The 16387-nt window shown below is 43.1% G+C and overlaps 1 protein-coding gene across 1 annotated transcript in view; it reads left to right on the top strand.

The window, feature by feature from the left end:
• The window catches only part of ADAMTS12 (ADAM metallopeptidase with thrombospondin type 1 motif 12), a 329278-nt gene extending 321459 nt beyond the window's left edge, over positions 1–7819 (top strand). Inside the window, exons 23-24 of the mRNA XM_073343691.1 lie at positions 4237–4390; positions 6366–7819. Of these exons, the coding sequence (XP_073199792.1) occupies positions 4237–4390; positions 6366–6580 (369 nt within the window). The 3' untranslated portion in view covers positions 6581–7819. The remainder of the gene's footprint in view (positions 1–4236; positions 4391–6365) is intronic.
• Positions 7820–16387: the final 8568 nt, after the last annotated feature.

Genomic DNA, 16387 nt, shown 5'->3' with positions numbered 1-16387 from the left:
AAACTATAATAAAGACTCAAATATTAGGTACGTATATATGTACATTATATGTGCAATCCTGGAGAAGGGGCATATGCACAATAACCCTTTCTCTCCTATGTTCTTATATCCTAATACTACTTTACAAATATTTTTCAAAGTAGAAGGTATGTTGCATAAACATCCCACCAACTGTTTTAAAAAATTTTTAAAAACAGAATCTTAAATATAAATTACAATAGTAAATGGCAAGCCATGAGGGGCAGTGTGCAATACAAATCTCCAACTGATGTTTCATTGATGCTAAGAGAAAAAAAGCAAATGATACATTAATTTTTCAGCAGAAGGCCATAAAATGGAACCTGAATATTCTATGAGTCTTATTTATTGGTAGGTTTTTCCATTAACATTGTTCCAGACATCAAATTCATGTAACAGAAAGTAATTGGTTTATTAAAGTCAACTCATGGTATGTTCTGTTTTTGTTCCACTTTAAGTTTTCTGCTACATAACCATGAAATAAATCTTCCAAAGCTAAGATGCAGCATTCTTAGTACGGGAGAAGATATCATACAAAGCAGTCAATCAAATAGATGTTTTGTTTTCAAAATGTACAGTAATTCAGCTTTTTATGGCAGGATTTACAAAGTAATACTGCTGTGGCTTTGATCTTTTTAACTGTTCATTACAAGCTCAGTCAAGCAAAAATTGCCTTAACTTTTTCAATCTAGTTTTACATTTATACTGGCTCAAAACAAATTCTAGTAAATGGGAATTTGACAAAAAAAATCACGTGTAGCAAAATAAAAAGGCTTCATCTAAAAAAACCCCCTAAAATAACATAAGGTGAGACACTGGAATAAGGATTAGCTGTAGAATAGTACTTCTGGAGTGAAATGTAACAATAAAGAATGGGGGACCACTTATGAACTTCTACCATTTAGAAAAATTCTAGCAATTCAAATGATGTTTCCTAACTCTAATATAAAGACTTCTTCTGGAGCTCCTTCAAGATGATACACATTTTAAATGATTATCAGAATACTAGTTAATTTTTGTATAAAATAGAAACCTTTATAGATTAATAAAAATTTAGAGATGGAGAATGCCAAGTAGGTTGTCTTTTCAGTGAGGGGGTGTTTTCTGCAGCATATAGACTTTGTTCACATATTGCATGATTTCACTGTCAAGAAATTCATCCCTTGCTGCAGAATTGGGATCCAGAACCTCAGCTTTCATTTTCTATATTTCTAGCCCCCATGTCTGAACATAACTGAGGCCTGATCTACAGTTATACCACCCTAACCCCCAGTGTAGACAGCACCAAGTCAATGGGAGAATTAGCTACCACCTTTTGGAGAGGTAGATTACCTGGGCCAGGAGCAGAACCTCTCCCACTCCACCACTCCAGTGTTTAAATTGTAGACAAACCCTGAATTTAATAGACCAATGTTATCTTCCTGAGTTTGCAGACCACGTGAAACAATAGATGAGAAGTATGAACTGCCCTATTCATCTAAATGAGGTTTAATGCTAAAATGTAAAGATGACATCTGAGTTATACTGAAAATGTGGGGAACAGGATAAAATAAACTGAACTTAATATCAAAATAACACTGGGCTACTGTACTGACTGTATTATTCAATTTAATTTTATTTAATTCAATAAAAACCTCAATTTTAAAAATTTTGGAAGTTGCCACTGAATGTCTAGGGCCTCGTTTATATACTTTATACTAATTACAACAAAATCCTTTATGGACAGAGAGAGAGACTAGAAAGAGGATACTTTGCAGAATTGAATAGAGGTACACATCCCACTTTTAATAATTGTACAGCCTTGGCGGACATTCTATAGCTCTGTAAGTTTTAGGGAAAAGACATGAAGTGGTAATTTTCAAGATTTATGATTTATCTTGCTAGCTACTGTATATTCAAAGAGAAGAGGGGGGAAACACCTCTAAAATTGACCAGAATGCACACAAAACCCCTTGACGGATGAATAGTTGTAGATTATTTTATACCCCAGTTACTTGGAGAATTGTATCTTGAAGACATTTTTCTATATTGGCATCTGGATAAAGAGAAAGAGTTGGGCTGGAGTTGTCCTGGAGCAAAGAAAGATACTGGCAGCCTAAATATCTTCAAGGAAGCCACTCATTCAGCTTTTCCAAAACCTTAAGGCCAGGCCTTTCCATAGTGGTGCGATCACGGTAGATTTAGTTATGTTTAGTACAGCTGGTTGGAGAATGGTTATTTTTCCCCTCTGAAAATGTTGATGTTGCATTAAAAAATTGAAACTGAAAACTTTTAGCTAAAAGCCAAAGATGTTGACTCAGAAATGCCACCGCCATGCCTCATGGGAGTGGTAGTTCAGACCCTCATGGATTCTCCTTTAGGACCCAGGTTCCCCAGCAAGACTATATCTCCCATGATGCACCACCATCCCCCTTGTTGTTGAGCCCCTGTGGAAGTGCTTGTCCATAGTGCAATTTGGGAGATGTAGGGCAGGTCTACACTTAAAACATTGTAGCACTTAAGTGAAGATGAACCTGTGCCGATTGGAGAGCTTCTTCTGTCAGCATAGTTAATCCACTTTTCAGAGAGGTGATAGCTATGTTGACGAGAGAAGCTCTCCTGTTGACATAGCTGTCTAAACGCGCTATGTGTGGAGGTTAGGTCGGTATAACTATGTCGCTCAGTGATGTGGGTTTTAAACACCCCTGAGCGAAGTAGTTATGCTGATATAGGTCTGTAGTGTAGACCTGGCCGTAGCCTGGCTGGGAAACTTGGCCTATAGAGAAGAATGGGGGCATGAGGCATCTGCACTACAACTCCCATGAGGCACCGTGTTGATGTCTCTGAATCAAAATCTCTTCAGTTTTAGAGTGTTCTGTTTTCAACCAAGAGTCAAAATTTTCCACAAAAAGCAGATCCTTTTCACCAAAAAAAATCTCATTTTGTCAAAACCCCAATTTTCCATCAAAAACAGTTTAGAGAGAAAACTTCCAACCAACACCAATTTTTAGGGAAGGACCACCTAGAAAATTATTTCACTGGCCCACTCCAAAATGCTACAGCAGTCAGTCTCTCCTGATCAGAATGCCTAACATGCTCAAGGATTAACATGGTTTGTCTGATGAGGCTGCTAGTCGTGTGTAGTTTCTCCTTACGCTCACTAGCTGCATTAGGCTACATCTCTACTAGGAGCTAGGGACGTGGTTCCCCTGCTTGTGTACATGTACCCAAGCTAACTCTCATCGAGCTAGTATCAGTATAAATAGCAGGGTAGCCACAGGAGCAAGGGTAGCAGCACCGGAGGCTCGGCTGAGCCATGCCGAGTATATACCCACCCGGCGTTTGTACTCAGCACATCTCTGCTGTGCCTTAGCGGTGACTACACTATTTATGCTCACATTATCTCAGTGAGAGTTAGTGTGAGTATATATGCACATGAGCAGGGGAATCACAACTCTAGCTCCTAGTGTAGGAGTAGCCTTAGATGGCTCTGTGTTTGGAGCTGAAATTTGCCTCATATATTTGGTTTAGCTTATATCTTCTATTAGTGCTCTACAGATGGTTACAACCTTTTAGAGATTTTGTTCTGTTTTTTACTGGCTGTAAGATAAAGTACAGTCTATTATTCTTGAGGGTCTACTCTAAACATTTTCTTTGTAGATTTCCACAGTGCTGTACAGTGCCATAAAAGGGAACATTAATAATAAATAGAGAACAAGGTAACAGCAAGGTATCAGATGCTTATTTTGATTTGAAACCCATACCATTTTACCATAGGTACACAGACTCGGACTAAACAGCAAGGCGACTGTAATAGCAGGTCCAGTGATGTCATGGATTTGTCAGACAACAGTATAGCATTAACATCTAGTTATACAGGAAGATGGCATTTTGGGCATGCAGTTCACAAATCTATTAGTGGGCAATCTCATGGGAAAAAACAGGTGGAAAAGATCTGAATGTGTATGTAGAGTATATAGATAAACCTTTTCTTTGCCTTGCTTTCCTTTTGTCTGAAGTTGATATCCTTATTGCTCTTATAATAATACAAGTAGAAAATATTCGCAAATCTTTGGGAATCCTTGAAAGGTACATAGTACTTTAGATCTTGGTCATGCATCCCTTGCTTAGCAACTCAAAGATTAGAGCTGCTTTGCGCTAATTGATGAACATGCTAAAAGCATACTACACAATCCCCATTCAGAAGGCTTTGGGATAAATTAATTGTATCTCTTTCAGTGCACTGCTTCTTGTGGAGGGGGCATTCAGCAAAGAACAGTAAAGTGCATCAATACAGAAGATAACAAAGCCGAAGATCAAACTATGTGTGAGCATGAGTTCAAGCCTCCAGAATCTCAGAAATGCAATACGCAAGAATGCAGGAAAAGTGCAGGTAAGTTAATACCCTTGGGTGAAATTTTTCAAAATAGCTCAGCACCCAACATGCATCCAACATGCTGAGCTCTCTTGAAAATCTGTCCCCATTTGCAAGTGCTAACCTCTTTTGAAAACTATGCCTGAATGGTGAGGGAGGCAAAGCTGATGTGCTTCCTCTTGGAAAGATCCACAATGGCAGCATCAACTCTGGACAGACCTTCATAGAAGTGTCAGGTACCGGTTCAGTCTCACGTGACCAGTGCCCTGAGCTTCTTGGCTGCTTTAAATAAGACCCTCCTGCCAGCCACACCAGTGACAAATCCATACAGGGGCACAAGGAGTTCTGCTCCAGGGACCGCACTGATTCTCCGCCGCAGTACAAGGACTGCAAGTGTCTCCTAAGACTCTCTCCTCCCACAGTCTTAAAGTGGAGTCCTGTGCTGACGCCACAGTATCAAAATCCAAGGAAGTCTTCGTTTTCAGCACTGAGCATGCCAGTACTAAGCACCTCAACATCATCCATTCCAACACGGGGAACAGCAGCACCATATGTGCCTGCCCCAAGAAACCTGGCACCGACCACCTCCTTTGGCACTATTGGAGTCCTTGGTTCTGATAGCACACAAACTCCCTTTGCCAGCGCCGCTACCATACGCACCGACAGAATTTTCTATCAGAGACCGGTACTGGATTCGCCTTCAGAAGCTAAGGAGAGGTCATCACCAACTACCCACCTTAGCACTGATAGTGAGACAGTCACTCTTCAAGTAGGTCTCCACTCCTCTGCCATTTTAAATAGTCTTGCAGGGAGAGAGCAAAGGGGATGCGGGTGAGTTAGATGTGTATGACGGCACAGCATCCACTCATAATGGAAGCAGCAGCTAGGATTATAGGGTAAAACCTGCCCAAATATTTCATCATATCTTTCGTAATACTAACAGAGAGGGCTGGGCCAATATTAACCAGTTTAGATACTGTGTCCTCCCCTGCTTCTTTTCCATCTGCTGTGCTCTTACTGGCCCAGATCGAGGAAGAGATTCTATGATTCAGGGCCAGTCCTCTCCCAAACCTGGGGCCACCCCTCTCTGGGCTGGCTGTTCGGTGCCTCTTCTCCACAAACTCTGTGCTCGGGGCACTGCTCAGAACATAGTCCAGTTCACCATAAAACATACAGGTGGGTGGGGCAGTATCAGATTTGGAATTCTTATCCTTGGTCTTTTGGTACGTCACCTTGAGCTCCTTTATCTTCTCCCTGCGCTGCTGCCTGGTTTCCTGGTCCCATGATTGGCCAGCAGCTGCTTAGATATACCATGGTACAGGTTGAGGTTCCTCTTTGAGGAGCTATCATGGGGTTTGCTTGCACAGGCCCAAAGCTGCATCAAGATTCTGGGTATGATCCTCCAGTCAGGTGGCTGCATGCTGATACATGGGCCTTTTACTGGACATTGTTCTACTGTAATCAAACACCGGATATGGGTAGGCTGAAGAGGCCACAAGTAATGTGGGACTGAGAATGCTGAGCAGAGCACAGGTAGATGGCAAGATAATACACAGGAATGGGTCAGTGTGTTCTTTACAGAAAGTGAGGGGGCAGAATGGGGTCTGAACTGCTGCACTCGAGTATCTGCTCCCTCCTGCCTTATTCGAAAGCTACCACCAGCTCCTCCCAGTCAACACGGCCTCTTAGAAAAGTAAGTTCCTACAGCTTCTTCAGAAGTCCCCTCCCCAAGCTAGCCAGCAATCACTGGTAGTGCAGTGGGACAGGGAGGCAATGCATATCTGTAAATGTGGTATCTTTGAGAGTGGTGTAACACACTGTGGTTTGGGCCTTGTTCATCAAAGGTCCTTGGTGCAGGTGCTGCCTTGGAGCTCAGATACTCTGCTTCCCTGCTATTCTGTCCATGCATTCACACAGATCTAGACATGGACATAGGTTACTCTCATCTAGACGCTCAGACTATAACTAACTTTCATCATGTTTTTCACCATAGGCCTGCCGTGCCACAAGGACAAGCTGTCCATTCATTTCTGCCAGAGACTGAAGCAGATTGGCAAATGTTTGGTGCCATCAATGCAGACTCAGTGCTGCATCACATGTAACAGGCCCCGAATTCCTAACAAAACAAGATCTGGAAATCAACAGCACTTCAAAGAACAAAATTACACCAAACCCAGAAGAAAATTGCGTCCGATCCATTCTTTATAGATGGAAACCTAAAGAACTATCAAAATTGGGAAAATACATCCTTTAGGGCAATCAATCCCAATATGCTTCTCCAGCCTTCTCTTTAAGACAGCCACAAATTTGTCATTGTGATTTGCAATGTACACCTGTTCCTGGTACTTCTTATGCATGTATGGAACACAGGTTCAGGACATGCGTACAGGATTAATTTGGTCTTTAAATAAATGTTGTGCTTTTTGTTTTTCTCCATTTACAGTGGAAGAACAAACTGTTGTTCCCCCAAAACAGTATTAAAATAATAACTGGCACTTGTACATAGCACTATTTAGTCCCAGATTCCAAAGGGCAAAGTTATTCTATCCTGTCTGTTGTAATTACTGGGGCTTCCCTGTACACAACCTCCTAGGATGCCAGTAGCATGCTGAGTATACTGCAACCTGGAGGCAAGCACTGTAGGTGCTTCATCAGCTAGGCCTCACTGGTGCTAGCCATAGTGGACCCCAATAACTACTCAGACACATGGCCAAGGAAAAGGGCTGGCAGGAAAGGGAAAGGTTGCAAATACCCTAGGTACAGAAGCATAACCAGTTATAGTTCAAAGTGAGCAATCGCGGTTCTTGTTTGGCTCCCTGGGACAGCCCAATGGACAGTTAGGGCTCTTCAGGTCTACTTGCCTGGGGTGCTGTCTCCAGTCCAATCTCTAGTCAAGTAAATAGGCACCTAGAGATTTCTAGGCCAGGATGAGTTAGTGTTCCACATTGGGGCCCCTTTGCTCTGGCTCCCTGCCCAGCCACGGTTGTTCCCCCATCAGTCTCTGCATACAGAGCTGCATTCAGCTGTATCATCTGACATTCACAGCCTGTTCTGCAAATGGTTCCTGGGGATTTTGCTCTGAAATCAGCTTCCCTGCAGCAACTTGCTTGCCAGGCAGCCACCATTTCCAAACAGAGTTCGACTACTTCCTGGTTCAGGAGCTTTTCTCTTACCTGGCCAGGAGGGAATGGGGAGAGAGCAAATGGGAGTTGTAGTCTCCTTCTTAGCAAATCCATCACACTATAACACAGAGCTCTACAGCATGTTTTGAGCCAGCTCCTTCTTTATATTAGTCACTTTGCACTGCCAGAGTGGTACAAAGTGACTGTAAAGCTGACGCCCCCAAAGGGACAGCTGAAGATCCTCACCATGGGCCCTTAGGTTTTGTACAAACTTGTTTTTTTTTTTTTAAATCTGTTTGAGTTGACAACGTCTCTTAAAACTGCTAGTTTATTGCTGTCTCTTTAAAAGGCTATTAACCTAAAATTACTAGTGGAGTTTTCTCATAGGTAGCTATGAACTTGTATTCAAAGACTCAGTTTAGTCAGCATGTTTTATTAAAAGAAAAAAAGTTAAACACTCGACTGACTCTCTGAAGGAGACCTCCTAAGTACACAGTTCTGAGCATGGTTCTGTTGGTGCAAATATCTTGGAACGACCTAAAGAACAAATGTTCAGGATTAAAATTATACCAGATATTTTATGCTCTCATGATGCAGTATTCAACCTTTTTTAAAACCAAGCTTTCAGCACCTACTGAACCCAATTAAACAATTTATTTTACAGTGATATCTAAAGCAAACCGTCAAAAATCTGCTAAGGAAGCCTAGTCAATAGTGGAGCATTTCCCATGTTTGGTATCAGATAGTAGGCTTGATCCTACTGGCACCGAAGACAATGGTGTAACTACCCTCAATGGGAGCTGGACTGGCCTTTAAAACAGGCAGAGATTTAGGCTGAGAATTTTAAAGGGTCTGAAAGGAGTCTGGTGCTCGAGTTCCACTGAAATTCAATGGAAGTTGGATGCAGAGGCCACTCAAGACAATCTGCCACTGTAGGCAAAACCTCAGTGTTCTGCTCCCCCCTCATCGGCCTAGAGTGGCAGATTTGGCTCAGCTGCCCTTCTGTCATGACAGAGAGGTGGCTGAGCCAAATTTGAGTAGCATTGCAACCTGGCATATGAGGTTGCAACACCACTCAAATTTGGTCCAGCTGCGCATGACGGAGGGGCAGCTGGGGCAAGTATGCTGCCTTAGGCAGTGCCTACTTCACCTATAACTGAAGCAGCCTCTGTTTGGGTGCTTCACTCAACCCACTAGTTTGTGCCAGCTTTGTCCTTGATACCTCCCTATACTTTCCTAGCCCTTATTTAGAATACTACATTCCAAATGTGGATGGGTCATGAAAGTCCGCCCTACCTGCACATAGTGCAGGGGTTCTCCAACTTCAATGCACCATGACCCCCTTCTGACCACAAACATTACTATAGGACCCCAGGAGGGGGGACGGAAGCCTAAGCCTGCTCAAGCCCTGCTGCCCCAAGCAGGGTGGGAGAGCCAAACCCAAAGGGCTTCAGCCCCAGGTGGGGGGCAGGGGCCTCTAATCTGAGCCCTGACACCTAGGGCTGAAGCCCTCAGGCTTTGGCTTCAGCCCCACATGGTGGGACTCGGGCTTCAGCCCCAGGTGATGGGGCTCCAGCCCCGGGCCCCAGCAAGTTTAATGCCATCCCTGGTGACCCCATTAAAATGAGGTTGCAACCCGCTTTGGGGTCCCGACCCATAGTTTGAGAACCACTGACTGAGTGCAAAGTATTCATGCCCCTTTGCTTTGACAAGTTTTCTATTTTCTGATGCCAAAGCTGACTTCAGCTTTGCAATGTGTTGGGGGATGCTTGACGTGGGTGAACAGAATTGTGGGAAGATAACTGTGTTAACATAACTTCCCAACACTTGTAAATATCACGTATATATTTTGTTAATACCATGCACATAATACCTATTACTGTGGAGTATACTATGCCTAACATAAGTATTGGCTAACATTTGAAAATCCTAGCCATACCCTGCAGCTTCCTAATTGTTCAATGTACTATATACAGTCTTCTTGGTTTTATACCATATGAAAGGGAATACACACTCATAAATCTGTTGCAGTGACTAAAGACTGGTCTACAGTGGGGGGGGATCAATCTAAGTTACGCAACTTTAGCTACGTGAATAACCTAGCTGAAGTTGACATACTTAGATCTACTTACTGCAGTGTCTTCACTGCGGTAAGTCGACGGCTGATGCTCTCCCGTCAACTCTGCCTCCACCTCTCGCCCTGGTGGAATACCGGAGTTGATGGGAGAGTGCTTGGCGGTCGATTTATCATGTCTAGACTAGACACGATAAATCAACCCCTGCTGGATCCATCGCTGCCCTTTGATCCAGTGGGTAATGTAGATGAGCCCTAAAGGAGTGTGACTGTAAAACATACTAGAAATATGTTTAAACCTGACTATACTGTACTAATTAAGGCCACAATCCAGCAACTGCAGCCATGCAGGTGAGCATAGCGGTCCATCCCTCGAGAATACACCCACACCCACATACCCTGGCATGGCAGCATTTGCAAGATCTGTGCCTCAGGTCTTCACTTGAAGTTCATGGGAGTTCTGCAGGTGAAGCATTGCAAGATTGGGCCTCTTAATGTGTGTGGGACAACAATTTAATCACAATTACAGCTACTCTATATTCCTGCTTTAAATCAGCTTTTAAAAGATATGGTGCTACTATAATACGGTGCTAATATTTGGATGGTGACTAAAATGATGTATCCTCTGTGTGTGTGTGCACGTGCGTGCTTACATAATCTATATGCACATACACTCTCTAAAATTATACATACCTATGGTGTTGCTGGTCAGTACCAGTTCTATTGCCTTTTAAACATTATGAGATGCTTACAAAATATTTGCTTTTTATTTTTTGAACTCCTGAATGTTTAATAGCCCGGATAAAGAATAAAAACCAGACCATTTTTACACTGTTTGGATATAAAATTATTAAATAAAATGAAAGGAAGGGTGCGTTTCATCGCTGAAGCAGCAACATGACTGCAAAGGGTTTGGTCATAGAGCTCCATTGTCTCAAGCAAAGATTGTATTGAGGGCCAAACATGGACCCACCTAACTCAATGGAGCTTGCAAGTGCTCTTGAGGTGCACAGCACCTCTCAGAATTGGAGCTTGAAAAGGAAGGGTTTTACTTTACCGTCACACTCTCGTAGGATACATCCATACTGGAGTGGCAGTATAATTTCCAGCACAGGTAGGTGTGCGCACGCTAGCTTTGATCAAGCTAACACACTAACCATAGAAGTGTAGCAGCAGCAGTGGGAGGCTCTGGCCGGCCTGAGTACAGCCCTACCATGGTATTTACTCAAGCGGCTAAACCATCCTGCCTCCTATCCCACCATGGCTACACTTGTATTTTTAGCCTGCTAGCTAGATCAAGGCTAGTGCGTGTATATCTACACGAGCTGGCAATTGCCTCCAGTGTCAATGTATATCTAGATTCAGGAGGACATGAGCCTTCATGCCCACATGACACAGTGTAAATGAGCTAGGATTAGCAGGCACCAATCAGTGACATGGGAGACTGTCCAAGTGGGCACGGTATAAGTGGAAGGGAACTCACCCAACTGAGGTTATTTTTCTGTGCTCATTACAGCCAGCATGGAGAAATTTCTTGCTTCATTATTGGCTTCCAGGCGTTGTGATTTATTTAAAATTGAGGAAGGTGAAGAAGTGATGGTCCATTACTCAAATGATGTGACTCCCTTTGGGTCAAAGGGGAGTTCTGCCAAACTTGGTGCTAAGCTTACTACTTCAGGGGAAGACTGTGACAGCAACATAACCCTTTATAATACAGTTTTGCTAGTTCTCTATTCTATCTAGGTGCTTATACCACGCTCCTCACCTTACTGTCTGCCACAGGCTGACTACATTTGTAATAGAGTCCCTTGATCAGTTTAAGAAGTTTCTGTTTTTAAAAAGTTAATCTTTTAAGGAAAGATGGTTTTGTGGCTATAATTCTGATAGTTGCTAGTCTCACAAGTGAACTAAATAACCATTCACTCGAGACGCATGTTATGCAAGCCCACCATATTATTCTGAGACACTTCAGTTCCCTTCATCTTTCTCTGCATGAGCCCTTTTACACAGCACCTGCACAGGCTGTCCTAGCACGTAAAGTGTTTAAGAAACAACCTATAACAATTAGCTTCATAGTAAAGGGCATTACTTCATAGTGAAGGGCATTACTTATGTGTGATGTGTCTGATGAGAAAAAGAAATCTGATGAGGTTCAGAAAGGATAAGTGCAGGGTCCTGCACTTAGGACGGAAGAACCCAATGCACCGCTACAGACTAGGGACCGAATGGCTAGGCAGCAGTTCTGCGGAAGAGGACCTAGGGGTGACAGTGGACAAGAAGCTGGATATGAGTCAACAGTGTGCCCTTGTTGCCAAGAAGGCCAATGGCATTTTGGGATGTATAAGTAGGGGCATTGCCAGCAGATCAAGGGACGTGATCAATCCCCTCTATTCGACATTGGTGAGGCCTCATCTGGAGTACTGTGTCCAGTTTTGGGCCCCACACTACAAGAAGGATATGGATAAATTGGAAAGAGTCCAGCGAAGGGCAACAAAAATGATTAGGGGTCTGGAACACATGACTTATGAGAAGAGGCTGAGGGAACTGGGATTGTTTAGTCTAAGGAAGAGAAGAATGAGGGGGGATTTGATTGCTGCTTTCAACTACCTGAGAGGTGGTTCCAGAGAGGATGGTTCTAGACTATTCTCAGTGGTAGCAGATGACAGAACGAGGAGTAATGGTCTCAAGTTGCAGTGGGGGAGGTTTAGGTTGGATATTAGGAAAAACTTTTTCACTAGGAGGGTGGTGAAACACTGGAATGTGTTACCTAGGGAGGTGGTAGAATCTCCTTCCTTAGAAGTTTTTAAGGTCAGGCTTGACAAAGCCCTGGCTGGGATGATTTAATTGGGGATTGGTCCTGCTTTGAGCAGGGGGTTGGACTAGATGACCTCCTGAGGTCCCTTCCAACCCTGATATTCTATGATTCTATGATATTTTGTATGGTCCCAATAAAAGAGTAATCACAAACAGGAACAATCAGAAAAAAATGTTAAGAAAAATACCATACTGGAGTTCTCCTCCAGTTGGGGATTTGCTATAGCAGAATCCTCTTACCTGATATATTTCAGAGTCCCCTGTTGCAATATAACAGAGTAGCTCATTAAAAAGAAAAAGTAGGGAAAAGCTCAGAAAAAAACTTTAATTGAAATAAAACACTGTACTGAATACAAAATAAAAAGTGATATTCACTGTTTGTCATCTTTATTTTCTCTTTCCGTCTTGATTTAGCAATTTCCATATTAATGGACTATATCTTGGAATTTCACAACAAGCTAAATGCTACTCAACTCCTTGGCATTGGCTGAATGCATCCCTGTTAAGTGTATTTATTTTAGATTTATGCAAAGTACAATAAAAACACACCATTCAATACTCTGGGCATCTCTGACCTTTTTTTAAAAAAAAGTCTACTATATTGTTAATTCTGTGCTGATTTAAGCAGCAGTAGCTGGCATTTGCATTATCAAGCTAAATCAGTTCCCTGAGAGGTGTCCCACTAAAACAGCTATCATAGTAAGCCTGTTTATTTATATGGTCCTTCCCACTGAGCGCCTCACAAACACTGGTGAATTTATCTTCACCACACCTCTGTGAGATAGGAAAGTATTTTATCCCCATTTCACAAGTGGGGAACTGAGGGAGAGGAAGAACAAATGACCTGCCCATGGTCTGTGACTGAGTTATGAATTACAGACAGATCTCCTAAGTCCCATTTCAATGCCCCAACCAAAGACTGTACTCCTCTGTACTTCTTCCTGCCCAGATTAGCTGCTCCTCCATTTCTGCAGAAGCATGCCCACAAACTGGTCTCCCTTTGTTCACCTCTGATTTTATTCTTTCTCTCTCTCTCTCTCTCTCTCTCTCGCTCATTTCGGCAGCATTTCAAACTTGACAAGAGATAGAGGTCTCAGTGTCATTTCCATAGTCTCTAGCTCCTAGGCAGGCTCTTCTCCTCTGAGAGTGAAGACCTCCTCGGTGGAGCAAAGTTATGGGCCATTCTTCCTTCCATTGAAATTGATTGCAGAACTCTCAATGACATCAGTAGGAGGAGGATTAGGCAAGTCATCAGCAAGAGGGACAAAGGTAAGGATTTCTGAGTGCACTCACACCTGGCAATCCAGGCTCAGGATCCACATTTTGTTCTCGGCGTGCAGAATTTGAAATGAATCACATTTATTTTTAATAATAGACCCTGCCTTACGATTGTTTTTAAAGTCTCCTGCCTTTCTTGGGCATTTCCATGCTAAACTGCATTTCTTGTGCTGATTGTGTGTGATGAGACTAGAAACCCTGCTGGGAGTGATCAGTGAAATAGCTGCTATTGCTGAGAATGGCACTGACACCAATCACAGTTACAGAAATAATGAACAAATAAGAGTCATTAACAAAATCTGACTAATGTTATTTATATGTGTTTATTTAGTAAATAGCTAGCTAGCTATTGTAATTGTGTCTGTATCACTGCAAGGAAACCTAAAGGTGATCTAAACCCTCTTCAGCTATACTTTCCTCCTGGATCTGTTCCTGCATTTGACTAGCCTGTGTCTCAGCAAGAGTCCTTTGGCCAAATCCAATTTAAAGCCCATTCTCCCAGAGCCATGACCCCTCCTGGGCTGAGATTCATAGATCCCAAGGCCAGAAGGGACCGTTGTGATTGTCTAGTTTGACCTACTGTATAAGACAGGCCGTAGGACTTCCCTGAATTAATACCTGTTTGAACTAGAGCAGATCTTTTAGAAAAAAACATCCAATTTTGATTTAAAATTGCCAGTGATGGAGAATTCACCACAAATTTTGGCAACTTGTTTCAATGAGTTAATACCTCCACTGTTAAAAAAAAATTTACATCTTATTTCCAGTGTGAATTTGTCTAGCTTCAATTTCCAGGCACTGGAGCTTGTTACACCTGTGTCTACTAGACTGAAGAGCCCATTATCAAATTTTTGTTCCCAGTGTAGGTATGTGGAAACTGTAATCAAGTCAGCCCTTAATCCTCTTGTTGTTAAATTAAACAGATTGAGCTCATTATAAGGCATTATTTTCCAATCCTATAATCATTCCTGTGCCTCTCCTCTGAACACTCTCCAATTTATCAACTCCTTTTTCAATTACGGACACCAGAACTAGACACAGTATTCCAGCAGTGGTCTCACCAATGCCAAAGTAACATAACCTCTCTACTCCTGCTCAAGATTCCCCTGTTTTACATCCCTGGAATGCATTAGTCCTTTTGGCCACAGCATTGCACTAGGAGTTTTTGTTCAGCTGATTATCCACCATGACACCCCCCCCCCCCCTCCGAATCTTTTTCAGCAGCACTGCTTCCCAGGATAGAGTCCTCCACTCTGTAAGTATGGCCTGCATTCTTTGTTCCTAGATCAGGGGTGGGCAAACTTTTTGGCCTGAGGGCCACATCTAGGTGGGAAAATTTCATGCAGGGCCATGAATGTAGGGCTGGGGCAGGGGGTTGGGGTGCGGGAGGGAGTGCAGGGTATGGGAGGGGAGTGGAGTGCAGGAGGGGGCTCAGGGCAAGGGTGGGATGTGGGAAGGAGTGCAGGTGTGGGAGGGGGTGCGGTGTGTAGGAAGCATCTCAGGGCAAGGAGTTGGGGCAGAGGAGGGGTGCAGGATGTACGAGGGGGCTCAGGGCAGGGGTTGGCAATCTTGTGGGCCAAATCCAAAGTCCTGATGGGCCGGATCCAGCCCACGGGCCTTAGTTTACCTACCCCTGTCCTAGATGAATACATTTGGCTATATTAAAATACATGTTGTTTGCTTGCACTCAACTTACTAAGTGATCTATATCCCTCTGTATCAGTGACCTGTCCTCTTCGTTATTTACCTCTTCCCCAATTTTTGTGTGAGAGGCTTCTGCGAATGAGGTTGGTGGGGCCCCTACCAGGAGTTCCATCCCCCACTAAGCATTACCACTTGGATCTGCTCACAGTGGATGAAGGCTGACTAAGTGGTTAGGGGACTAGTCTGGGAATAAGGAGACCTGTGTTAAATTCCCTGCACTGCCCCAGACTTCCCATTGACCTTCGTGAAGTCAGATAGGGCCAGATTTTTAGAGGTATTTAGGCACTTAAGTGCCGTTGATATCAATCATTTCACTTTGACATTTCATTTAGAAAATGTCATTTAAAATCAAGAGACAAGGTGGGTGAGGTAATATCTTTTATTGGACCAACTTCTGTTGGTGAGGGAGACAACCTTCAAGCTTACACAGAGCTTTTCTTCTGTGTAAACTTGAAAGCGTGTCTCTCTCACCAACAGAAGTTGGTCCAATAAAAGATATTACCTCACCCACCTTGTCCCACAAATAGCTTGGGACTGGCACAGCTGTAACAACACTGCCTACATTTAAAATCGAAATGTTTGATTCTTTCTAAATGAACAGATTCAACATTTCTGAATTTTGTTCATTTTTTTTCAGCTGAAACAATTCAAATTCCCTAACAGTTTCAGTGCCCCCAAAAATGTATTTTCCAGCACATTTACTGTTAGCTGAAAAAAATTCACCCAACTCTATCCCAGGGGCTAGGGCATTCCCCTGGGTTTTCCATCACTGTAGGAACTCCACCTCCCTTCCATTGACTAGCTGTGTCTACACCAGGGATAAAGTTTGGCACTCAGAGGTGTGGATTTTTCCCATTTCTGTGCACCGTAACTAGATGCCTAAGGCTTGGTCTACTCAATATGTCTCCATGAGAGGAGTGGGGTTTATGAAAAATCCCTCTCATCAGCATCACTATCTCCTTACGTGGCTCCCCACCTAGTTTGCTGGCTTTTGTGGATCACATTCTATGGCGGTTATCTTTC

Source organism: Lepidochelys kempii, chromosome 5 (genome assembly GCF_965140265.1).
Source record: "Lepidochelys kempii isolate rLepKem1 chromosome 5, rLepKem1.hap2, whole genome shotgun sequence".
Lineage (NCBI taxonomy): Eukaryota > Metazoa > Chordata > Testudines > Cheloniidae > Lepidochelys > Lepidochelys kempii.
This window is presented reverse-complemented; position numbering and strand designations above follow the sequence as displayed.